The 26,183-nt window shown below is 34.7% G+C and overlaps 4 protein-coding genes across 6 annotated transcripts; 3 read left to right on the forward strand and 1 right to left on the reverse strand.

The window, feature by feature from the left end:
- The first annotated feature begins 802 nt into the window (after positions 1-802).
- On the forward strand, positions 803-3,204 carry LOC105112676 (uncharacterized membrane protein At1g75140-like). The gene has a single exon (XM_011008449.1). The coding sequence runs from the start codon at positions 846-848 to the stop codon at positions 3,015-3,017; it is 2,172 nt and encodes a 723-aa protein (XP_011006751.1). The 5' UTR covers positions 803-845; the 3' UTR covers positions 3,018-3,204.
- A 2,734-nt stretch (positions 3,205-5,938) lies between these two features.
- Positions 5,939-16,922, forward strand: LOC105112678 (Protein kinase superfamily protein). The gene is made up of 18 exons (XM_011008450.1): positions 5,939-6,056; positions 6,371-6,677; positions 7,890-7,984; positions 8,094-8,309; positions 8,707-9,987; positions 10,679-10,851; positions 10,930-11,182; positions 11,901-11,993; positions 12,199-12,339; positions 12,423-12,515; positions 13,008-13,200; positions 13,281-13,366; positions 13,486-13,574; positions 14,400-14,451; positions 14,580-14,636; positions 15,402-15,551; positions 16,057-16,131; positions 16,513-16,922. The coding sequence occupies exons 1-18, from the start codon at positions 6,054-6,056 to the stop codon at positions 16,603-16,605; spliced, it is 3,450 nt and encodes a 1,149-aa protein (XP_011006752.1). The 5' UTR covers positions 5,939-6,053; the 3' UTR covers positions 16,606-16,922.
- A 513-nt stretch (positions 16,923-17,435) lies between these two features.
- LOC105112681 (transmembrane protein, putative (DUF3317)) lies at positions 17,436-21,389 on the forward strand. Of its 3 annotated transcripts, none has more exons than XM_011008455.1 (4): positions 17,436-17,798; positions 18,894-18,996; positions 19,113-19,185; positions 21,081-21,389. In XM_011008455.1, exons 2-4 carry the CDS (start codon positions 18,912-18,914, stop codon positions 21,091-21,093), a joined length of 171 nt encoding a protein of 56 aa, XP_011006757.1. In that variant the 5' UTR covers positions 17,436-17,798; positions 18,894-18,911; the 3' UTR covers positions 21,094-21,389. The 3 variants fall into 3 exon arrangements, with proteins under 3 accessions (XP_011006757.1, XP_011006758.1, XP_011006756.1); XM_011008456.1 differs by lacking the exon at positions 17,436-17,798 and adding an exon at positions 18,266-18,433; XM_011008454.1 differs by lacking the exons at positions 17,436-17,798; positions 21,081-21,389 and having other exon boundaries at positions 19,113-19,189.
- A 543-nt stretch (positions 21,390-21,932) lies between these two features.
- LOC105112680 (COP9 signalosome complex subunit 4-like) lies at positions 21,933-26,183 on the reverse strand. Its single transcript, XM_011008451.1, has 14 exons — positions 26,008-26,183; positions 25,776-25,927; positions 25,523-25,626; positions 25,350-25,410; positions 24,810-24,902; positions 24,614-24,714; positions 23,957-24,065; positions 23,827-23,871; positions 23,607-23,675; positions 23,429-23,520; positions 23,292-23,334; positions 22,846-22,905; positions 22,415-22,474; positions 21,933-22,294 (listed from the first exon to the last, which is right to left on the reverse strand). Exons 1-14 carry the CDS (start codon positions 26,135-26,137, stop codon positions 22,220-22,222), a joined length of 1,194 nt encoding a protein of 397 aa, XP_011006753.1. The 5' UTR covers positions 26,138-26,183; the 3' UTR covers positions 21,933-22,219.

Raw genomic sequence — 26,183 nt, forward strand, 5'->3', positions numbered from 1 at the left:
TATTATTATTATTATTATTATTATAGTTATTGTTGTTATTGCTATTATTGTTGTTTATAATTTGTACAATTAACCTCCTTGTGGTTCGACCCCGGTCTTGCCGGGTTATTTATTACTTCGACACTCCTGCACTTGGGAGAAGACATCAATCTTTTAGTCGTGTCAGTTAACCTATAAAACTCATAACTCAAGTAATGATATAAGGACAATCCATTAAAAAGCTAATCCAGTGTTGAAGGACTTGTAACCCGAGTTATGAAATTAAAATAAATTTTTTAAAAATTAAAATTTTAAAATCAACCCAATTTAACTAAAGTTAAAACATCAAAACTCGCAACTCTAATCATATATCAAGATATGTTTACATAAAGTTAAACAAAATAAATTATAAAACTTAATTTCCAACCAACTCAATGTGAATGATAAAATTAAAAAAATTAATTAAAAATTATAAAAAACAATCTGATTCAAATCGAGCTAATCTGTTAAGCACTATTCTCAAGTGTTGAGACCAAAATAACATAATAAAAAACAAATAAAATAAATTATGAGATCTAATTTTTAATTAATCTAATATTAAAAAAATATAATTTTTTTAAAAATAATCATTTAAAAAAACTTGAGTTTATTAAGTTAATTCGTTAAACTTGCAATCCAATTAGATAGCATAATAATTTAATAAAAATAAATTTAATATTAAATAATAAAATTAAAAAAAAACATTAACTTAAAATTAAAAAAAAAAGAAAAGAAAAGAAAAGAAGGAGAAGGGCTTCTTCTTTTAATTTTGTTTTTAATGTTGATAATTTAGCTAGATTGCTAGAAATCAGCTAACAAGGTCGTGGATGCTACAGGTCAAGAATAACCTAAAAAACCACACTTCTGATCCGAAATATCTCATGTCTCGCACCTTAGATTTAGCAAAACTAGCATGGATTCCAGCTAACTTCCCTACAATATTTAGATCCAGACACCAAAGATCTGCAATTCCGCTGTACAAAATATGTCAACAGCAACACACTGATACACGACTTTGTCAAGCTTCTTCAATGGCAAATTCCCACCAAGGCAAGTTGTTCCTTTTCCTCTATTTGCTTTTCATTTCTTGTTCCCCGTCTAGAATTTTGGCAGACTCGAGCTCCGTCTCAACCCAACAAGAGCTCGAGCATGATATCCACTATGCTCCTTATCGTGAACGCGAGACTGACTCTAGAATTGAGCTTAATCAACAGGAAGTTTTATTAAATAAACTTGAACAACTAGTGAGGAACCTCAGTGAAATAGTTGCTAAATTAGAGCCTAAATTATCTGAGTTACCAAAAGTAGCATCTGTTGATAGAGAACAGAATCAAGAGCCAGAAAGGATTAATCAGGGAAGTTTTGATGGTAAGAGATTGGTTCGAAAAGTTGAAGAAGAGGGATTAGAGGCCAAGACTAGAGATGGAGAGAGAGTGGGGGCCGTTTCAGTTACAAAGTACAGTCCATTTTGGTCAGAGAGGTTTCAATTCGTGTCTGCTGTGAAATTAGATTCTGATGCAACGTGTATCCATGTTTTGCCATTTAGAGATTACGAGGGGCTTAGCAAGTATGTAGCTGTTGGTGATGATAGAGGGAGGGTTTATGTGTTTTTAAGGAATGGGGATGTTGTGGTTGAGTTTTACACAATGTCTTCTTCACCAATTACAGCTATGGTTTCGTATTTATCGGCTTATAGGAATGAGAGTACTGTGGTAACAGGGCATCAGAATGGGGCAGTTTTGGTGCATAAACTACATGATGTGTCGAACGGGGAGGAGTGGAGCACAATTTCTATGGAAAATGTTGGTAAGTTTGCGTTCCTTGAGAATGGGGAACAAGGTTCACCTATAAGTATCTTGGAAGTGCATCATGTCGGCAGATCAAGGTATATCTTGTCATCGGATGTTAGTGGGGTGATTAGGGTTTTTAGGGAAAATGGGACTGTTCATGGTTCTGCTATTCCCACAAGTAAACCACTTGCATTCTTGAAGCAAAGGCTTTTGTTTTTGACAGAAAGTGGTGCAGGGTCATTGGATTTGAGGAGCATGAAAGTCAGAGAATCTGAATGTGAAGGTTTGAACCAAACTCTTGCTCGGAATTATGTTTTTGATGCCACTGAACGGTCTAAAGCATATGGATTTACATCAGAAGGGGATTTGATTAATGTATTGTTGTTAGGGGATATAATGAACTTCAAATGCAGGGTCAGATCCAAGAGAAAATTTGACATGGATGAACCTCTTGCCTTACAATCGATTAAGGGCTACTTGTTTGCTGTTAACGAAGAGAAGGTTTTTGTGTACAATGTTTCATCTCAGCATTATGTTAGGGTTGGGGGACCTCGCCTTCTCTTCTCTGCTCTTCTGGATGAGATCAAATCATCATTTCTGAATTATCAGTCGGCAGATGCAAACATCGAGAGAAGAAGGGTGATACCATTAATTGCGAGTGACCGTGAAAAACTTCTTGTTCTTGGCCTCGGGAGTGGGTATGTGGGAATGTATCGTTCCAACCTTCCAATATTTAAAGGAGAATTCAACACAATGCTATGGACAAGTCCTGTGTTGTTATTCATACTCTTTCTGTTTGGAGCATGGCAATTCTTTGCCAAGAAGAAGGAAGCCCTTACATCGTGGGGGCCTGATGATCCTTTTAGCTCCACATCTGCTACAACTGGAGCTCCATTAGGGTCGTCGGCCTCTGCAGACAGGTCATTTGTGGATTCATCTTCAAGAAGTAGTGATATGATGGACTTAAGGGCTAGTGGATTGAGACCTAGATCAAGGGGGTATCCTTCTCCTCCGCGATACACCGGGGGAGCAACCAGTTCCTTCAGGCCGAGTTCCACTGATGCCAGTGCTAGACCTACTTCTGTTGATCCCAATTATAGAGCATCTTCAGATCTAAAATTTAGGGGTCCAGCCCTGGAATCTACAGGTTACCCTAAAAGAAGGGAGAATCTATACGCAAACAATCAAGTTGTGGATGATAGCAATTGAGTTACAAGATAAATTTGTTGTAACATTCCAACTTGTGGTGTTGGTATTCTTTTTAGATTCGTCCTTGGACAGTTGGACTTTTCTTCTGCATTACCAGCGCCGTTTGAGCCTTCAGTGTTGTAACTTAATTAGCCTGTAGTCGCACTTGCACAAGGTTAATAATAATGGATAAGATGTTATTCCCATGCCATTGAGAGAGTAGTCTTTACCTGATCTAACTTGCCTTTAAGCGCTGTTTGTTCGGGAGCTTGAAACTGTATTTATATGTGTTTTAAATGTATAGTTAACTTGATAAAATACAAATTTAAATTGATATTTTTTTAATATATATTTTTTAATAATTTTGTAGTTTCAATAATATTATTTTTTTTAAAAATACTATTTTAAAGTATTTTCAAATAAAAAAAAAATACTATTTTAAAGTATTTTCAAATAAAAATATCTTTGAAAGATATTTTAAATCATAGCAACAATCAAGTATTATATTTTTTAAATTTAGTTCATGTTTGTTTTTTTTATGTCTTAAAAGTATTTTTAAAAAAATTTAAATTTTATTTATTTTTTTATTTTAAATTAGTATTTTTTTTATATTTTTAGATCATATTATTTTGATGTGTTGATAATCAAACCAATTTTTTAAAAATAAAAAATATTATTTTAATATATTTTTAAATTTATTGAATATATAATTTAAATTTAAAAATATATCACATCCACAATCTTAAGAGTAATACAAGTTGGAGTTTGTTTCTTCCTCGAACTCTACTTTAGTTTGGTGTTGATTAAGGAAAAAAAATATTTAGTTTTTATTTGAATAATTATTTTAGAAAACATCAATTCTAATATTATCTTTAATGAAAACATTTCTATTTATATATTTGATATTATGATGTAATGTTTTTTCAAAAGTATTTTTTAATAGAAAATAATTAATTTAATATTTTTTTATTTTTTTTAATTTTAATATCAATACATTAAAATCATTTAAAAAATATTAATTTAATAAATTTTCAGGTAAAACAAATTAAAAAAATAATTGCAACAAAAAAAACTCACAAATAATTATAAAATACTATATACTTAATCCGCGATTTAGTATGGTTGAATAATTTTTTTTTCAAATTAAAAAAAATATATTCATTGGTGTTTCCAACATGCTTTTATATTTTTTTAAATGAAAACAAAAAAGCTTATGCATATATATAATTAAATAAATCAAGAACTGTATATGTTAATAAATGAAAAAAACCATAAACAATAACTAAAAATAAAAATTAAAAAATTAAAAAATAAATATAGAATAAGATATTTAATCTCTGAAAATGAAATATTTATTATGTTGTGTTTGTTAAATTTGTTTATTAAAATAATATTTTAATTCAAGCAAATAATAATAGAAACAGAAACATAAATTAAATTGATTAAATAAAATAAAAAGAAAAGAAACACAATGTAAAACTGTATATATTAGAAATATTATATAAAAATAATATTTATTTATTTTTAAAAATAAAGTTTATAAAAACAAAAGATAAAAAAAGAAGAAAAAGAATCATAAAAACTCTTCAAATTTTAAATGCATAATCAAAAATATAATTATGATTTAAAAGATACTCTCTAAATAAAATAAAAAAGAGAACATGTATTAATTTAAATATAAATAAATAAAAAAATTAGAAACAAGAACCTAATAAAAAAGCATTGATTTAAAAAAAAATAAAAAAATATTTTAGAAAAACAAAAGAAATAAGCAAAAGCCATGAGCTATTAGGTTTGACCTATTTTTTCAGGGCCACGTGTGAGCTTTTATTTGCAGGTCCGTATAAGTGTGTTTTTATTTATTTATTGTATTTGTGATGAAAAACATGTCGTTCTAATTATTTTCTTAAAAAAATTAGATGATTCATTATTTAATTTTATAAGATTTCAGTTAATGTGATAATTGAAAGATTATGGCTTAATTTTTATGATAAAAAATTAGTATTTTAATTTATTTTTGACCGAAAATATCTAAAAACATATATGAAAAAAATTATAAACGTATAATTTTAAAAAAATCAAAAAAATTATCAAAAATCAAAATCAATCCAAAACTAAAAATCAAACCAAACTTAGATAATTTTTTTTAAACTTTAAGAGTAAGAAAATCAATATAATTTTTTATATCAAAATTAAATGTGAAAAAAATTGAGATATCAAAATTATATAATTTATATTATTTTAAAAAATAAAAAATTTCGATATATCTTTACTGAAGTTTTTGGAAGGCAATCCATATTTAAAATATTTTTCATTTCAGTTTTTATTCTTCCAATCCTATTATTAACTGAAAAATCATAAGCAATTAAACTTAATTTTAAATTAAGATTAAATAACCTAAAATAAAACTTTAAGAATCAAAAGTGCATGAACAGTGCTGGTATCCTTCGCGTTTTAACATGTGTTCGGTGTTAATTACTGCACATGTACAATCTCCTCCACCGATGAATCCACGTGTCCTCCACTTGATTTTGAGAGCACTAGGAGAAGACCCTATCCAATCCAAGTGGAAGAATACCAGTGCCATACTCAGCGGACCAGAATGTAGATAACTCAAGGTAGAAAGTGATATTTCTACACTAAAATTAATTAATTTTTTTTTAATTTCATATTATGGCTATTTTTTTGTTGATAAACATAATGAAAGCGATCCACATTTTATACCCTAAAATTAAATACTTGATGTCGAGCATGACAAACTAGATTCTATTTCCACCTTATAAAAATCTATTTTTTAAAAAGAAAATAATTAAATTATTTTCCGTCCTAAAACGAACGATTAAAGCGGATTACGGGTTTGAATGGGATCTAATCTAATCCATAATCACCCCTCATATGTACACTCTGTGTTTCTATATATATATAAAAGAAAAAAAGTAGAGAATTTTCTCTCAAGTTTCTCTCTTCTATGGAAATGGAATTTCCTTAGATTTCCAGCAGGTAGAAGAGAGAAACTCAATCTTTTTAGAGGTCGCATTTCCACGGATCATCGATGACATGGTGAGAAGCTTTGTATCTTTATTTCTGATTTATTTAATAATTTCAATTATTCCCTTTTCAATTGTTTCCTAATCATAAAACCGAAATCCACAGTCACCAAAAAGTTTTTTATTTTTTGTTTAAAAAAAGGCTTGCCTTACAAAATAATAATAATAATACATTATTTTTTGACGCTCTCTCTCAAAGTTTGAAGAGAACATAGCAAACCAACGAACCACCAGAAACGACCCTTCCTTGCTCTTGCGTGGGCGTGTCAATTCAATACTAACTAACTTTGGCTTGCATCTCCATGGGCTCTGTCCTCTTTTTTTAAGTTTCCGTTACAAAAAGATCACAAGAGCAAAACGAGTGTCAACTGGTTTGTTACTTTTTTCCTCGAAGAAATTTCTAAGATGACGGAACCGAGCAGCCAGGAATCAACAGCAGAGGCTAATAATGGAATTCCAACGGGGTTGAATCGGATTAAGACTCGGCGAGTACCTTCGAAGGAACAACTGAGTTCAAAACCTGACGAGTTGACTGAGTCTAAGACTCATGTTGTAGCTTCTTCAAGGCCTCCTGTGAAGGATAAACAGAAACCGATGGCTCAGGGTCGTGGAAAGAACGCTTCTTTCAAAGCAGGTTCGATTGTATTTTATTTTAAAGCTCAGACTGATTTTGTTCCGTTGTTTTTGGTGATAATTATGTATAGTTAAGATGAATCTTAATTAAAATTAGTAGTCAGTAAAGAAGGATAAGCTAATCTATCTACTAGAGATAGAGACGAAACGAAACTCAGCTGTCTTTTTCTTCTTTATTTTTGGATAAAGGAAATGAAAGCCAGCTCGTTATTTACTATAAATATTAAGCAGTTATTCAATTAAAATAGGAATCCAATTGGCGGAACTGTGTAAAATTGATTTGATCAATTCCTAGTTGATTGAGATTTTTCAAGCTGCAATGCAATTTTCAGGGTTAATTAGTTGCGTGGGTATTAATGATGGCAACTCATCTCAACAAGTTATAGGGAATGCTCAAATTTTTGAAGAAGAGAATGTTACTGTAATAAGGTGATAACGAGGAAAACGTGAGGGGATTGGTGTGAAATTTTAGTTTTTGTGTTCTTTTGTGGAGTCCCACTATAGAGGCATGTGCTTGGGTGAAATTATCAAATATTTAAGGCTCACGAGAAGTTAGGTCAAAATAAGAGTTGACAGCATGGCTTATGGTTCTTTTGTTGATGGAGCTTAAAGAAGGTACCGAGGATGATTTTTATGGATAAGAACTAATTGTGAAGTATTTTTTTTTTCCTTCGGTGATAAATGAATTATTTGGCGAGGGAGACACTGCAGAGCTGAAGGAATTGATTTAAGGTCTAATTGGATTCTGTTAGTTGGATATCGAGCATAATCTATAAAGATGGATGTGCCTGCATAACGGCTAGTTAAAATGATGTAGTGATGTCCTTGTTTGCCAAGACTAAGTTGTTAGTTTTTGTCCTTGGCACTAGCAGGATCAAATACATTGTTCTTCCTCTTGTTGATGGCCCTCCTGGAGTGGTGGTAGGTAAACCATATCCCGTTCCTTTCTTATTAGGAATGAACGAGAAATGGTTTCCTTTTAAGGTTATGCCATATGGTGACTCTTCCAATAGATTGGAATCCTGTACTTGTTAGTGAAAAGCTAATATTTTAGTCCAGGAAATTTCTTTGAAGGCTTTCTACAGATTCACTTTCCTTCTGTGATCATTTGTGTAAAATAAGATATCTGTTTTTAGTGAACAATTCAATCTGATATCACACTGCTGTTTATTTCTGGAATTGAAATGACTTTCTAATTTCATGTTCTTTGAAGATTCCCGTAAAGGAAAGAGCATAGCTCAATGGATCACATCTTATTTATCAAAGGAATCCATTCAAGTTATTAATGATGTTTCTCCAAATGTTGAGGTGAGCCTGGGATTGGCATCCTTCTGAGGTTTGTTTGTAGTACTTCTATGCTTGATTGGACTCTGTACTTTAGTGGAAGCACTAATTAAGCATGCATCTTCTTGGGCAGGAGGGGAATTTGGAAGCTAAGACACCTGATAGAAAGGAGCGTGCAGGAACTGAATTTACCGGTGCATGCAATTATTTAAATGAGGAAATCTCTTCATCAGAGAATCCAAACCGGAGTAAAGTTTCAAAAGGCTTAAAAAGCTTTTCTCATGAATTAGGACCAAAGGGTGGCATTCCTCCTGCCCAACCACGGGCTCATAGCTACAGTGATTTGAAGGTATACTTAAAGAATACTTGATTAGGTGATACATAATATTTTTTTTAATGGTAGCATCAATTTCTTAGTCATATTTCAACAGCCTGTTACTTCAACAGGTTATTAACTTCCCCTTTCCCAATGGGTCATTGTTGATCTCTTATGACCCATATATTCGAAATTATCTCTCTGAGAGATGCAGGTTATATCATATAAAAAGTGACTACTGGTATGCCATAAACTGGTTAAAACCCCATCCAAAAGATTCTTGAATTATTTGCTTTGCATGCGAAACAAAAGGAGACTTCTCTCTTATGCATGTGCTTCTTTGATGAAAATCTTGTTTCACTCCATTGACTCTAACCATCAAGAATAATTTTACTACTTTCTTTCTCTCTATCTCATGAGTTGATAACAGGAGCTGTTGGGTTCACTGCATTCAAGATTTGATGCTGCTAAAGCAGTAGCAAACACAGAGCTGGCTAGTTTAATCGGGGATGCCATGGATGTCCTTGAGAAAACTGACTTCTCCTTGCAAGAAGAGCGGAAATTGGCTGTAGATCTTCTGACACTGTCTCAATTCTGTATGGAGATGAAGTGTTCACAGTTTCGCATGAAATGTGAAGATATTGTTCAAGATCTGACAGAGAAAAGGCAACAGTGTCAAACAGGAATCCTCAAGTGGCTGTTTACTCGCATGCTTTTCATATTGACACGCTGCACAAGACTATTACAGTTCCAGAAAGACAGTGAACCAATTGATGAGAAATCTCTTCGGAAATTGAAAAAATGTCTGGAAAGTGTCCCTTCTGTTGAAATGAGCTGGGCTGCCAAGCGTGGGATTGCTGATTCTGATAATGGTTATGCTTTAAATCAGAAAGTTGATGTAAAGCAAAAGTTGGAGGGACAGATTACTGCTTCTCTCCCTGCAGAAATATGTTGCTGCTCTGTACAGCCAGCTGATCAGAGTGACTTAAATTCCAACAAGGATTCTCTGTTTTTGGAACAAAAGTTGCAATCACAAAAATCCAAAAATGACTCAGTTTCACAAGTGCAACATTTTTGTCAGGGAAATAACAGGTCTGCTGGGAATATTAGTTACAATCAGAACTGTAGTTCGCTTCATGAGCAGGGACAAAATTTAGATGATCCTATTGACAACCAGGGGCGAGTTTTAGATGGATCTGATTTAGTAATCTGTAGGATATGCGAAGAAATTGTTCCAATTTCTCATCTCGAATCCCATTCTTATATATGTGCATATGCGGATAAATGTGACTTGAATTTCGTAGACATAGATGAACGCCTTTCAAACCTTGAAGAGATACTGGAGCAGATTATTGACTCTCGCAATATGAATTTTCATCCATCATATGGCAGTCCTGAAAATTTGAGAGTACAAAGTACAAACTCTGTCATTACTGAAGGTCAGTCTCCCAAAACAAGTGAATGGAGAAATAGAGGCGTTGAAGGGATGTTTGAGGACATACATGAGATGGACACTGCCTTTATAGATGATTCTCACTCCCCCTCTGTTAACTTTAAAGGCCACTTGGGTGCAAAGTTACCCAACCATGGTGCACCCTCATCAGCTGGGAGCATGACATCGATTTCCTCTGCAAATACCCCCAGGGCTGGTCATTTTGATTCCTTCTGGTTAGAGCACAACAATCCTTCTGAGCTAGAAGATGTCCAGCAGGTTAGTTGGTTCTAGCAGAAGTTTTTTATTTAGAAAACCTTCTTCCATCTCAGAATTGAAACTTACATAGAGAACAAAGTTAGATTCTAAGACTGTGCAATCTACTTCATCAGCAATATCATTTATCAAGAATCAATTTTACTTTCCATTTTAGAGGTTATCTTGTGCCACTCACTTGTAGCCATTGATTCAACTGCTTAATCAAGCTTTGAATTTGTCATGGTTACAATTGAAAAAAACTAATTCTAGAGAAAAATGTAGAAAAAATCTTAAGTTGGTGGCCATCGCCCTTCACTTGTTTGAAGCTAGACCTAGTTTGAGCATTTGAGGTTTGTAATCATGTCATGGATGGTTATGTTACTTAAATGGGGTATAAAACTTTCTTTTTCTCCTAAATTGGATCATTCATGGTACCCAACTCTCCATGATAGCAGTTTTTGAAAGTCACAACTTCTGCTATGCATTTAGTGTTAAATGATGGCATCCTTATCAATTCTTTTCTTTTGAGATTATTTTTTGGCAGTTAAGCATCGTAGCTATTCTTTCTAGTAATTTATTAGCATTTCTTTTAGTATATTTATTAGTATTCTTCAAGCATTCAGTTCTTGTTCCTTATAGACATAGTTATTCTTACAAGGTTAAATGAAGAATGAATCTGCACTCTATCATATTCATTTGTTTTTTCTGGCAGATGATTGACCTAGCAGACATAGCACGCTGTGTGGCAGGCACTGATCTTTCAAAAGAAGGGTCATCTGAATTTTTGCTCGCTTGTATGCAAGATTTGCAGGATGTTTTACAGCATAGCAAACTCAAAGCTCTTGTAATTGACACTTTTGGAGGCCGAATAGAGAAACTTCTGCGGTAATTCTAGAGTATTTGAAAGAGATTTGTTATATTACTACAACACTCAAGTTGTTGAATTATTAATGTCAAATGCAGGGAAAAGTATATACTTGCTTGTGATTTAATGGATACAAAAAGTCCAATTATTGATGAGAGATCCAAGGAAAACTTGAGACTTCCATTTGATAATGCATCTCAAAGCAGTGCGGCCTCTACACCTGTGCATGTATCAAATAAAGAGCGGACAAGCATTGATGATTTTGAAATCATTAAACCAATTAGTAGAGGTGCCTTTGGAAAAGTCTTTCTTGCACGCAAACGAACAACAGGAGATCTATTTGCAATAAAGGTAAAAAATCAATGCCAACGCCAGTTGGTTTGCAAGTGAGGCATATGCAAGTTGTTCTTTGTATGGAAATTTTGCAGCAAGCTCCATGTTTCTAATTGATTTGTGCTCCATGTAAAAAAAATAGAGGCCTATGCATAAGTACATAAGCTACATGTTGGTGCCAGGTTGATGAGTTGAGGCAGAAAAGGTCTGCTGCAGCAGTTGATTATATAAATGAATACGTACCATTGCAGCAAAATGAATTTTTTGCTCTTGAGCTTGAAGGCACTACAGAGTGTAGAAAAAGGCTAAAAAATCATGGATCAAGTTGGGCAGGTTAGGGGAACTAGCTAAGCTAGGTGGTAATTAAGGTTTAGCTGTATGAGCTAGAAATGTGACTTTAATATGTGCATTTTAATATGTTCTTCACCTTATTGCTAATGTAAAACAATTATCACCTATCAGCTCTACCAAACAAAGCCTTAAATCTTAGCAGTTTAATTCTACCCATATCACTTATTGAACAATGGGTCATTATGGAAGCTGGGCAGCTTGTTGTAATCTATAAATCTTTGTGTTCATCATAGGTCTTTGTCAAAGTGCTAAAAAGCATCTCTATTTATCCATTATTCTCATGGAATGTGCTAGCAAGTAATTTCTCTCCAAATTTCGCATTTCTGTTTTCCATTATTGGTCAACTATTTTGGTATATATTCTCATAATATAATGCCTTTTGTAGGTGCTCAAGAAATTGGATATGTTACGCAAGAATGATGTTCAGCGCATATTAGCAGAGCGTAACATATTGATAACGGTTCGGAACCCATTTGTGGTAATGTTCAAGTCTTGATTGCTTTCATATTTACATTGAACTTGAGCACTTCCACAACCCCTTTTATTGGCTGTTTCCATACCTTCTTGGACCTGCTTTCTATCATTAGATAGCCAATTAAAAATGATGGTCAATATTTTCTTTCTAGAACTTCTGAACCTCTGTATTTGAATGGGCTATAAAAACACGGGTCTTATCATTGCAGGTTCGATTTTTTTATTCATTCACCTGCAGAGATAACCTGTATCTCGTTATGGAGTATCTTATTGGAGGTGATCTATACTCTTTGCTGAGAAAAGTTGGTTGCCTTGAGGAAGATATAGCTCGTATATATATTGCAGAACTGGTTTGTTAGAACAAAATCTTGAATGTCTTTATATGCTTATTTTAGTTCTGCATCTCAACTTAAATAGCTTATATCTGTTCCAGGTTCTTGCTTTAGAGTATCTCCATTCTCATGGAATTGTGCATCGTGATCTGAAACCAGACAATATATTGATTGCACATGATGGGCACATCAAGGTCTGGCCTTTATAGTTCACAATTTTACTGTTTCTACATGTACAAATTGTTAAAATCATTAATAAGCCATATTTGCACGTGTCTCCTTGGAATGTGTGCATCTATGCAGGTGGTGGATGTGAGCACATACACTTTGTGCATTTTTGATGATGCGCTCTTGCATAAATAATTGTTGTTCTCAATCTGCTCGCATGGGGGATAATAGTTTATATTTATATATATTCTCTTGGTTGCAGAATTGACCTAGTGCACTTTCAACGTTGCTTTTGCACATATATTACTGTGGTTTTTAGGAACTGGAGTATTGAATGAATCTATTGGCTAAAACATTTGGCAACATCCTTTTAGTTTTCTTGCCAGATAGGTGATTCTCGTCTAACATGCATCAAATAAAATGTCCATATTTATCCCTATATCTTGTAGTTTTGAGTGTTCTGCATCAGCTTCAGTTCTTGCTAGGGGTGATGTACTAATGATTGTATATGTGACCAGCTTACAGACTTCGGATTATCAAAAATTGGCCTTATAAACAGCACCATTGATTTATCAGGACCGGATATAGATAGAAATGTACCTTCAGATCCTCCTAATCCAAATGCTCAACAAACAGAGGACAGAAATCGGCACTCAGCAGTTGGGACGCCTGACTATCTTGCCCCTGAAATTCTTCTTGGAACTGAGCATGGTTAATTTCTACCTAAAGTAATATTTATATTCATCTCAACTTTACCAGGCAAGTGAAGTTGCCTTCTGGCATTCATGCAGGTTATGCTGCAGATTGGTGGTCTGTTGGAATAATCTTATTTGAATTTATAACTGGAATTCCACCTTTCACTGCTGAACGTCCTGAGGTAGGTTTATATTTAATGTTCTTTTGATTTTCCTCGATGCTGTTAGTGGACATAATTTCTTTTTATACTCTGTGCTCAAAATTAATTGTGTTAGGTTTTTTGTCTTGTCATGGCCACAGATAATCTTTGACAACATTCTTAATAGAAAAATCCCTTGGCCTTCTGTTCCTGATGACATGTCATATGAGGCCCAAGACTTGATCAACAGGTTGGCAATCAGCTTTGAATTTGTAAGATGTCGATAAATGACTTTTATTTTCTCCATCCCTTGACACAATAGAATTGATCTTAGTTTCTAATTCACCTTTTTTTTTAAGAAAATGACAAGTGTTCCTATATATTAAGTAAGGCTTGAAACTATTACTGGCTATATGGGATGCTACCACCAGAAGATTATTGATAGCTCAAATAGATAGAAGTCCTGGACAAGAAAAGTATTGATTATTTGGGTAAACATCAATAATAAATTGCAGGGTGATCTTCTCTACTCACTTGATGCTTAAAAACAGGAAGTTGCAGATTTGCAATTTCAGAACTTGTGCACGCAAGTGTTTGGGACAGTGCTTGATAATTTTAGAAGCTTGTATCCTGTAGCTTTAAATAAATTACACTGATAATGAGACTTTTATATACCCTTAAATAATTCAGTGTCAACCAAGGCTCCAATATAATGCCAAAACCGACTTCTTTGCATAATCATTATAATCATTCTCATTTTTTTCTCTAAAATTTATGATGTCCAACCATTTATAATTTTTACTCATGGAAACCTTGCAACACCATACCTTCGCTTCAACATCACCCTCATCAATGTTATTTTCATATCTATTTTTCATTACCTCATAGCTTTTCAGGTAATGAAATGGAAAATCTACCATTTTGATGTGATGGAGGATTTGTTTTGCATTCACATTTTACAACCTATGCCCTGAAGTTGCTATTTGTGTACTCTGTAGTATAAGTTATCATCAAATAATGGACTCAACTTTACACTGCCATATTACTCATTCAGCTTCAATTCTTTTCTATATAGGTTGATTATTCATAATCCAAGTCAACGGTTAGGAGCAAATGGATCGACAGAGGTTGTATTTTACTGTATACCTTTGTTGATTAAGAATCAAATATTTTCCCTGGGCCACTAAAACTCGAAAGATGACCTAATGAATTTTCAAATTGGCTTTTATTGTGCCTTGCTTATGAAATCTTATAGGTCAGAGCACATCCTTTTTTCAGAGGAGTTGATTGGGACAACCTTGCACTGCAAAAGGTGTGAATTCATACCATCATATTCATAATGGGAGGTTTAGATTCATAGTTCTCAAGTTCAAAATGATTAAAAATCATGCTGTCCCCCTACGTTGTCACTTGCATCCTTGCAAGCAGAAGTTTTTGTGTAGTTTATGAGTTACAATTACCTCATTCAAGTCATTTGATCCTGGAACAGGAATCGAAGTTACCCAAAAAAGTAATTTATGTGAACATTAGGTCAGCAGGAGAATATTGCTAATCAAGAATGTGCTGTCTGAAATCTGATTGTATCAAAATCATCCCATTATAATCTCTTCTGGGCTTTTTGTTGCATTGTATATAATCCAATATATTCCAAGTGCAAACACCTGTCATCATTTGTGCATAGTGAAAATTCTTTCTTCTGAGGCCAAGTTCAACAAGTATACAAGTACTAATCCCGTTTGCTTAGTGGAGCTGTGGCATCAACTAGCTCGCTCCATCCTGTTTTTATGTTTCTATATGTGCATAAAAAGATGATGTATGCCTGACTATAAAAACCTTGAAAGACACCAGCAAGATTTTTTTATAAATAATTTCGCTGGAATCTGCTGTTTATTGCTAAGTGGAGCTGTGGCATCAACTAGGCCACTCCATAATGTTTTAATGTTTCTATATGTGCATAAAAAAGTTATGCATGCCTCACTTTAAACCTTTGATAGACACCAGCAAGATTTTTTTTTAATTAATTTCACTGGAATCTGTTGTTTATTGCTAACTTCTCTATTACTAATTTTGTCCATAGGCTGCCTTTGTTCCAAACCCTAACAGTGTAGATGACACAAGCTATTTTGTGTCAAGGTTTCCTCAAATGTCTGTTGGAATGCCAAATGATAAAGCTAGTAGCCATTCTGACAGCGACATGCATGACTCATCTTCAAATTCTGGTGTTGAGGTAGGAAACCTAATTTAACTTCATGATTCTGCTGGGTTCTGGGATCTTGCTTGTACTATTTGAATCAATGGATTTGGTCTGCCCCCCACCCCTCTGGCACAAAACAGGGGACATGTGGCTGGTCTTTGAAAATATTAGCAGAAGGATGTCTTGTATTTATATTTGCAGTAATAGTTGGTTTGATAATTTATATGGATACTACATCAAGGAGTTATATGAGAATTGGGCATCTATCCATTGCATGATATTGTATTTTCAAGATTTTTACAGCATGACAAATTTTATTATCAGCTACAAGTGTTGTTGCATGGACTTGAGTGATTGCATGAAGATTACTTTATCTGTCATTGCTAGACTCGCATTAATGGTGCTAATCTAGTCTCTACAACACTTTCTTTTTTTCCTTTTTTTCTTTGGTTGAGAGCTGATTTCTCTTATCCATTTTCATATGAATGCTAGAAGTCATGATTGCAATTGTTTCATTGTTTTCTATTTCTTTTGCCAGATGGATGAATGTGGTGACCTTGCAGATTTTGATTCTTCTCCACTTGATCTCTCATTGATAAATTTCTCTTTCAAGGTAAGCTAACTTGCAAGTTGCTAAAGATGAAATGTTTTAATAGATTGAATTCCTGTACATCGTACGACCAACTCAAAAGTTTTAGTACTGAAACGCATGCTTTGCTCAGTCACTCACACGTACTATCCACTAGATGAGAGTTTTGGGGAAAGGGCAGAATAATCATGGACCTTGTTGGATTATCATGTTCCTGGGTGCTGCTGGCTATAGGGTGTTATCTTTTACACTCTAATTTTTTGCAACTGCTGCTATAGCTTGTTTAAACATTTGGATAATGTAAATTTTCATGTTGCAAGAGGCTCGTGAAACATAATTTTAGACTCCCCATGGAAGGTTGTTTATTTTTTAAACGAGGTCATTGAAGATGTACTTTTGATGCAGAATCTGTCACAATTGGCGTCCATCAATCATGACGTGCTCTTAGGAAAGGATCCTGCAAAGTTCTCTCCATCTAGAGCTGCGCCAAACACATAGTTTACGGTAGTGTTTCGTGATGGATACATTCTTACAGGTAACAGTGTTCATAACGATTATTTGCTAGGGAAATCAAGTGAGAGGAGCTGCAATTGTTACTCAGTCCTCTCCCCCTCGTATAAATCGCAGCTCATAGCTTTGATCATGTAGGAATGAAAGGGGAAGATGTCTTTTCTTGTTGTAAATATATAGTTAAATCAAAAGAAAAGCATTATTCTTTTTCATTGCTTTAATTTAGTTGAGAATTCACCGACTGAATTTGTTGGGACGAAAGCAAGCACTCCCTAGAAATGTCAGGATTCTCTTTTTTGCGGTCCTGTTTGAGATCTTTACTGAAATCTCTACCTGTATTCTTCTTTTCCTGCTGCTCCAGTTCCATCGATTCAACAGAACATGGAAGGGGGAGGCGGAAAGGACCTAGATGAATGGAACATCAGGGTTTTTATGCAAACTCCATTAACAGCAAATTCTCCAATGGCAGTAGTAGTTGAGTTGAAAAACATTTGAAATGACATCGGAAAGTGCCATGAGGCCATATGGAGCACAAGAGGTCGCAAACAAAGACTTTAACAGCAAGAAGAGTAGAATAAGAACTCTATTGATCTTTCAGTCGATAAGCTAAACACATTGCAAAGAACTGCAAACATAATTACGCTTTCAAGACATCTCATACAATAATAACGAAGGCTACTCGTAAAAGGCCGAGCACCAACACGTGTTAATCAATGAGTTGAGATCGGTAACCAGCTCGCCAGTTTACCTCTGGCAAGAAAAGCATGCTGGGAAAAGAATAAATTAACAATAAATTACTCAATTGCTGTAAGTTGTGCTCCTAAAAGGAAATACAGAAACCTCTTGACAAGATAAACAAGCAGATAGAACTTGCAAAATTATATAAATTAAGAGATCCGATTTGACCGGAACGGATGTAGTGGCGGATAGAGAATTAATCCGAACCACTCCCAACCGGGTTTATTTATAAAGATTTGTTGGGAGGAAAAGACACGACCAGATTCTATCTCTAACCCTAAACAGCCAATCCCTGCCTCCCTCAAGCTCACAATCCACAGCAGATCCCTCTGGTTGAGTGCCTTCGCCGGCCACCCACCACCCACCACCCTTCAATTCCCTACCCTCATTCCTATAACCTCTCCACCCAAAACAGAAGCATCAAGCGTCTCCAGCACCAACAGGTACTCAGTTAGCGGAATTACGTTTTGATATTCAATGTTATGGGATGACGGAAATTTTGCATAAGTTTCTTAGCACGCTTGAATTAGGTTCTTTGGAAATTATCTTCCAGTTTGCCGAGAATCCTCGCAAATCTTCTTTTCTGTATATGCAAGGCCGAGGAAATGAATTTTTGTGAAATTGGCTTTTAATACGGAATGTGTATTTTACGAGACAATTTGAGATTTTGTTGGATTACTGTTTAGTGTCTATACTCAACAGAATTTGCAATCAGTAACTTGTCTTGCTGATACTAATTGATTTTGCTTTAATGTAGCACAAGTTGCCTTTAATTAACAGTTTCTTGATTTTCGATTTGTTTATAGAAATTCTATTTTTGTGATGCTTGGAAGATTTTAATTTTCAATATAATGCGGAAGTTTCATGGAGGATTTTAATGATTTTATACAAGGATTTGAAGTTCGAACTATATTTGATGTTCTTATGATCTATAGATGGAGATGTAATGTAATTTAAGCTTGGACTTTATCTTTGAGAAATTGATTTAAAGAAAACCAGATCAGGTCGGGTGCCCAGCAACTAGCTGACCTGGAGTCGGAGACGGCTGGTGGATGCAAATATTCTGAGTCAGAATTAGGTCGTGAAAAACCCGTCCCCAATCCGATCCATAACCATTCCTAGTTGTTTAGCAAAAACAAAATGAAAGGAAAGAGAGTGGCCCGCTTAATTTTCTGATTCTACAGTTTCTGAATATTTTAATTTCTTGCTTGAATTTGTTTTCGTTTGTCTTTAATTTAATTTTGTTTTTGGCTGTTTTTTTTTATGGAATTGAATCAGTATCCATTTTGTTTTAGACGTATCAAAATTTCTTTAACTTAATTATGAATTGTACTTGATATGGTTAGGATATTAAACCCGAAGTCAGCTCTTTCAAATATTAACAACGTACTAACCTCTCATCTTTCTCAACAGATCTTTTACGTATCCTCTTTTATTTGAAGTGACTTTAACAAAATCAGCTCTACTCTAACTGGTTATTTGAAATGACTTCAACAAAATCAGCTCGACTCTAACTGGTTCCCACAAACCTCCTGTAGTTTTCAGGTTCAAGAGCTATGAACTGGGTTCAACGGAAGATCTACCTCTATAATGTCACTTTTGGTCTTTTCATGCTGGATTGGTGGGAGCGTTACCTTTTCAGTATCCTCTTTTATTTTATTTGATCAGATAGATCTGTTTTATTTCATCTTTCTGTTTTAATTCATTTTGAATTTTGAATATAGAATTCGAGTTTGTGAGTTACTAAACTTTGGCAGATATTCTGGTGATTGTGTTGATGTGGTTCATTTTCTACAATGGATCACGATATGTCACTGACTTTTGCAAGAGGTAAGTGGCATCAATACTCTCACCACCTTGGAATTTGAATCGCCAGAAGTTGAACTTTTTGAACTTGAAATTCTTTCAGATATAACTTTTTCAAAACTCGATCAATCCCTGCATATTTAACTTGATTTTTCTTTAAAGATTCAATTAGACCAAATCCGAGTCCAGTTGATTTAATATGATATTGGGGGCAATCACTTGTTTGTAGCCACCATAGTTTAGTTGTGTCGTAGAGAAGGGATTGTATTAACTGGTCGCAATAGATAGTATACACACCTTTTGAGCTCTGGATATTTGGCATGCCTGAAGAATTCATAGACTGGATTTAATACATTCCTTTGCTAGATTGGATTATTATTCTTTCCACTTGGCTAAGGAAAAGGGTACTAGAATACCCTCATAGAACCATCCAGATCTTTACCAAGATTTATGCTTCCAGTGAAACTGGAAGTTCTAGACTTTGCATCTGGACCTCCCATTGAGTTTCTTTCATCGTAGCCCTTATTTTCACTCTGTTAAAATCTGGGGATATTAGAAGCTATGCCCATGTATGTTTACACCAGTACTAGGCCAGTATCTTGGGATTTAGCTGTCACCTGGGAAGTTAGGGCTTTAGTTCAAACAATCTTGTTGGTCCGGTATCCATTTTGTCAGGAATTTAATGACTTTGGCTCCAAATCCTCAAAAGACAAATCTTTTCTATTAATCTGTTGTCTTTGAATTTTTTACTTACTGCATTCCACACCCCTTCCCCACCTCTAGTGAGTACGTTGATACACATACAGATCATTGCCTTTTATATTGAACTAAGCTTTTGTGTTATTACATTGTTGTGGATTTTAGAATTGAAATAGCAACCTGTAACAGCCAACACGTGTTGTTGGTGTTTTACAAGAATTATTCATAGTAGTAGAAATTTCAATTATATCAGGTTGTCAAGCAATTCCTTGCTCCCAGTACAGGATGCTTTTTCTTCAGTACATCTGTTTTTGATTGCCTGAAGTGTTTTGATATTCCATGCACACATTGCTTTTTAGTGTTAGAGATCTCTTTGCTTAGTGCTTGTTGCAAGGTAATGTTATGTGATTGGAGGCCTTTTCTTAATCCTTAACAATCATGAAGTTCCATAGCTTCCAATTTCCCTCTCTCTGGAATGAAGACTAAACTGCTTTCCCTATGCATTCTGCACTCTGCTTATCTTCTCATACGCGTGACCTTTAAGAGCTTTGCTTTTGTCAGTTTCATCAATTCTTCTTGTAATCTTCGTTTATTGTTTTGATCCCCAACATTTGTTAGGTTTCCCCCATACTATTCTGAATTACTTGCTACCTGTCTAGAATGGAACTGCACTGCTAATGGCAATCCATGCACATCTTACATCAACTTTATTCAAGAATTACCTGTCTAAAATGGAACTACACTGCTCATGGCAATCCATGCACATCTTACATCAACTTCATTTAAGAATTCATTTGGATCAGCAATGTTTCCAAAAATCCTGGATCAGTGCCTCAAACAGTGCTATTGATGGTGCTTGATTGAACAAAATATTTTTCTTGCTTCTTTATTTCAAAATTTGAATGAGTTGGCATGTGGGAATAATGAACTTCCAGATAGATATCTACTTCCGATCTTTAACTTTGATTTGTAAATAATCTTATTCTGTCGTTTGGGTGGTCGTTCTGTGTCCCGCTCTGCCATGAAATGAAAACATTATAGAGAATTGTTGGGGCCGACGATATCTCCTTCAAAAAATTGGGGAACATAGTGTTGCTGTCCATTCAAAATATTCGAGCAGGCACTGTAGGATGATACTAAAATGCTGCTTCTTGTCCCTAAATTCATTCTTTTTTGTAAGAAATAGAAAATTGAAGTCTGATTCCTCCCCTTGATTTCAGGCACCTAGGGTGAATCCCGGTAATGTGAACGGATCACAAGGGAAAAAGCGATAGTGGCATGCTCCCGGATCTGGTCTGACATGAAAATTTCACCTTTAGTGCTCTTCTTGGGCTTGATTATGCACCATCTTTATAATGATTACAAATCCCGGTCTTAAATTTTTGCAAGGATTCAAGAATGTATTCCTCTCTATAGTGATCGTGAAACATTTCCGATCAATTGCAATTGATGGAATTTTGTGTTCATGTAGCTTTCACAAACTGAATCTTCCTGGCGTTTCTGTTTGGTATTGTGATGAATATATTTTTTAAAAGTATTTTATGCTTTAATACACTTGAAAATACATTAAATATAATATGCATTAAAATTACTAAAAAAAATCAATTTAATATTTTTCAAGAAAAAAAATACTTTTAACCACTGGAAATTCGAAAAATAGATTGAAAAACAATTATGAATTATAGATTTTTTTAACTAAGCTTTCAAGAAAGTTTGAAGTGCAATCCATGCAAAATTATTAATTAACCAAACACTTTCACCTATATAGTTAAGATAAAATGCAAACTGCAAGGACGACAAAAACAAACAGAAACTACCAATTGCATACATGCAGCCTTGAACCTTCAAAAAAAGCATTGCAGCCTGCTGCTGCGAGCTTGGAAATCAGTTCTAACGCCTCGACCAGCAACTGGTTGCAGAGCGAATAGAAAAGGAACCAAAACGAGTGGTAGAAAGATGACTATTTAACATTCAGTTGAGCGCGAGGTACTGCAAACGCAATCCATTCATTTCAAGACATCTTATACAGTACTAACGAAGGCTGCTCGAAAAAGGCCACACACTAACACATGTAATCAATGAATCGAGACCGGCAACCGACTTGCCACCATACCTCTGGCAAGAAAAACATGACAGTAAAAGAATAAATTAACAATAAATTACTCAATTGCTGTACGTTGTGCTGCCAAGAGTAAATACTGAAATTTCTTAACAAGATAAACAAGCAAATAAAACTTACAAAATATTCTAACTTCACAAAAATAATGAGAAACCCATGGAAAGTTAATTTCTCTGCCTTTGTGCATATATACGTGAAGTCATCCATCTCCATCTTCTAACTTGCTATCAAAAAAACCAATCAGACAGGAACAGACAAGCCCTTCTTTGCCATGCTATCGAGGACATCATTCAGCGCTTGACACAACCCAACAATCTGCAAAATAATGTAGAAGACAAGGGTTAAGAGCTGCTTACATGTAGTATATGAAGCAAATTGAAAAGCAACCTAGCACTGGTTAAATTCCATGAGATTTGTAATCATGGAAGGAACCACCTGTTGATCCCATTGTTGCAGCTCTTCTGTGTCATCCTCAAAATGTATGACAGCTTCGACCTAGCATAACAAGGTATATTAGATGCAGCAGTGCAAAATCAAGGAAGACCTAAACTTGCTAGGAAACAGATGGAGAGCGAGCCCAAGGCTAAAAAGGCAAATAAGATTAACCCCAAGAAAGTTTAAATTTGATGTGATGGGAGCAGCACAGTCCCAGTAGAACATATTAGTTTTGTTGCAACACAGATGGTTACTGGCAGGAAAAAAAATGATAAAATGAATGAGGCAAGCCACAACAAAAGCTCAACTATAGTGTAATAAAATAGGATAAAAATGATCCTAAGTCCATCATGGTCCTCACAATGATATGTAGTCTGAATATCAAAAGTGTGAAATTTAGAAACTCACAATCAGAATTTCGTAGTTCATACCTGATCAATCGTTCCCCTCATTCTATCCTCGTAAATCATTCTTGATGCTATCTTCTCTGCCTGCAAAGCAAAGTAAATATGTTCAAGCTCCAAAAACGATAAGCACTGTTAAAGCATATTCTGAGGAGGAAAATGAAAGGACAGGGCCAACACTAGCAGAGACTTGATATTCAAAGCATGACCCAAATACACAAGCATCATAAAGCATTGCACATAAAGATACGAGTAAAACAAGATTAAATAGGCACAAAATTTCTAGTATGCATGCTCTTATCATCTGAGATGATCCAAGCATATGGAAAACCCATGAAAATGCATAGGAAGACTGAACTCCCATCAGATTTCAAAACACAACATCAAAGGAGGAAATATTTAAGGAAAACATGGCATGCAATATGATCAGTAGAACATCAAGTGAGAACCTTAGCAAATCATGACAAACCAACCTTGTGTGGAGGGATTCCCAGCAAGGTGCCCAACTCATCAAAGCTACAGCAAAAATACAATGGAAAACAAAAACATTACAGATGTTATGCCAGGGAACCTAAAGGATAAGGTAATCCAAGACCATTGCATCTCCAACCTAATATTTGTGTACAGTTTGCTTGCACTCAAAAGATTGTGCTCAATCATAGCACGATCCAGTACCGTGAAATTGTCTGGCAGAAGTGCTTTCTGTTGAATAAGCAAAAGGGTACCAATCATAAATCATAATCACGTGAAGGTAGCATCAATAAACAGTGTGGAAAAGATGTTTTAACCTGATGTGCTTTGAGTTCCTCAGAAAATGCATCGATTTCAGGTTTTCTCAAAATTCTCTCTAAATACACCTGGTAAATTCATACAAGGTTTCCATTAATAAAACTTGGGAGGCATTGAGGGTGAAAAAACATACAAATGAAAACAGATATATTGGTGCAGTATGGTGAAAGTGTTTGTGTTTGTGTGTGTGAGTGAGAAAGAGAGAGAGCAAGAGAGAACCTTTTGTAATATAGGATAAATTTTTAACTTCGAGCATCGTTCATCCTAGACCATGCCTCAATATATCAGTATATCTCCCAGCAGTATAATGTGAATCAATTTCTCATGTGCATATGGCAAGATTGTTTACCTTGTACAGAGTAGCAAGAACACGTGATCGTTGAGGACCAGCAGCAGCCAAGATTGTACATGTCACAGCAGCAGATAGAGCTTGCTCCAATGCTTCCTCATCAATAGTTCTATGATGAACACAACAGAATAACATAAATAACAATGTATATCAGTGTATCAACACACCAACAATTTTTAAATAGGAACAGGAGAGGTGATGTGCACCATCTCTTTGCAGATAATAAATTTTATTTATTAAAAGTTGAGAACAGCAGCAATTTTTTGTTGCAGATGATAAATTTTATATTTTAAAGCTGAGCACAAAGACAATCATAAAAAACAAGCTGAAATATTCAAATATGAAAGGCTTTATTAAACGATATACTTTCACATGGAGTTGGATAATTCATAAGCATAAAATGCAAGGTAATGCATTAGTTACAAGTAAACAGTCTTCTGAATTATGTTTCCATATCCAAAATTTATTTAAGGTAATTTGGTGAGAATCATAGCAGATGTGGCATTAGGTAGGAAAAGATTCAATGCTTCGATAACAATCTATATCAAAAAACTAGAAATACACAATTGGATACGAATCCAAGATTCCACAGAGAATGAAAACAAAAAAATAAATGTACCAAACAATCATGATAAATATAAACCTAGTTTTACATACTCATCTCCTATTTGTCTCTTCTCAATTTGAGAAATGTTATAGTAACGAAGTGCTGCTTCCAAAAACTTCCTCTTTAAATCCAAAATTCTTGCATAACACACCTGACAACATGAAATAAGAAGCAAACAACTTAACAAAACAATGAACTTTTCAGCCTTTTATTAAATCATCCTTGGAACCAATTGATTATCTGAACCTTGTATTGCAAGTTCAACACTTCATGTTGGCTGTTGCTAACCAAAAATGAAGCTTTATTGATGAAAGCTTCTGCATTAACAGCATCATCATCCTGCATATATAAACAGCGGGAAATAACAGTAGCAATCACAAACTGTTTTATGAGACCTATAAGCAAGAAAATTCCCTCAACTTAGCATTAAAATAAACTCAGATTTTGGAACTTGGAGGCACAGTTTCATCCAGATGTGGATTGATCTAAAAAAAAATCACTCCTCTCACTCTAAAATTTTAGAAGAAAATCAAGTGCACATGCTGATAAGAGCAGGTGCACCCAAACGCAGAATAATGGCAAGTATTACGGCAGTCAAGCCAACAAAGGTGATGGGTGAATGTGTTCACTTTCATATAAATAGCCAACAGTCTGGCTTGACAACTGCCTTTAATTTCTAATAAGCATATAAAATCAAACAATATCCACAGAAGTCCAGTGACTACCAAGTTGTTGACTATTGATGAGTTCATCATAAATCCTATGCATGCATGAGAAATTCAATACCTCGAGATACAAGCGAGCAATTTGGACACACTTAGATAATCTGAATGTATCATCAATGATCCTGAAGGACAAATTATAAATATATACATACATATATATAAAGAATGTCAAATAGGGGTATCTCAATAATCAGTAGAAATGCATGCTCTTATAGTTAAAAATATAACTCAGACCTCATTCCAGAGTCTAGATCAATGCCACTGAGCATCTGAGCTGCCTTTGACCATTGCTGTTCTGACTCGAATAGTTCAGCAAGTTTCTCTCTAATTATTAGCACCTGTTACTCATACAATAAAATAAAAAATTTCGCATCACCAACAATAAAGGAAGTGACTTTTGTTAGCAAAACGCCTATGAAGGAAGCACATTCTCATAAATTCAGCCTAGTGGAAAGAAAATTAACTTCCAAAAACGTAAAAAAGAGACCTGCTCTTCGAAAGAAACAACTCGAGGCTGAATCTGAGCAAGGGTATAAATGGCAATCTCCTTTTCCGTCTCCGGCTCCAACCTCCCTAACTCATGAGCAAAAGTCTGCAATAGCTGCCTAGACACTACCAACGGTACGTCGTCCGACAACACTACATGTCGTTTTTCAACAATAGGGTAAGGCCATAAGAAATTAAAAGGATAAAAAAAAAACAGTTGAAGGAAAACCTACTGTGATCGATGAATTTCTTGGATTGAACGATGTCATTGGAGGAAAAAACGGAGGAGAGAATGTGCTTGTACTGTTCGATCTTTTGCCTCTGGTCAGTAATAGCTGAGGCACCGGCGAAGGCACCCTCCATGTCTTTTCTTTGTCTGTCAATTTTCTTCTCTGGTTGAAACCTAAGC

Source organism: Populus euphratica, unplaced genomic scaffold (assembly GCF_000495115.2).
Source record: "Populus euphratica unplaced genomic scaffold, PopEup_1.0 scaffold356.1, whole genome shotgun sequence".
Lineage (NCBI taxonomy): Eukaryota > Viridiplantae > Streptophyta > Magnoliopsida > Malpighiales > Salicaceae > Populus > Populus euphratica.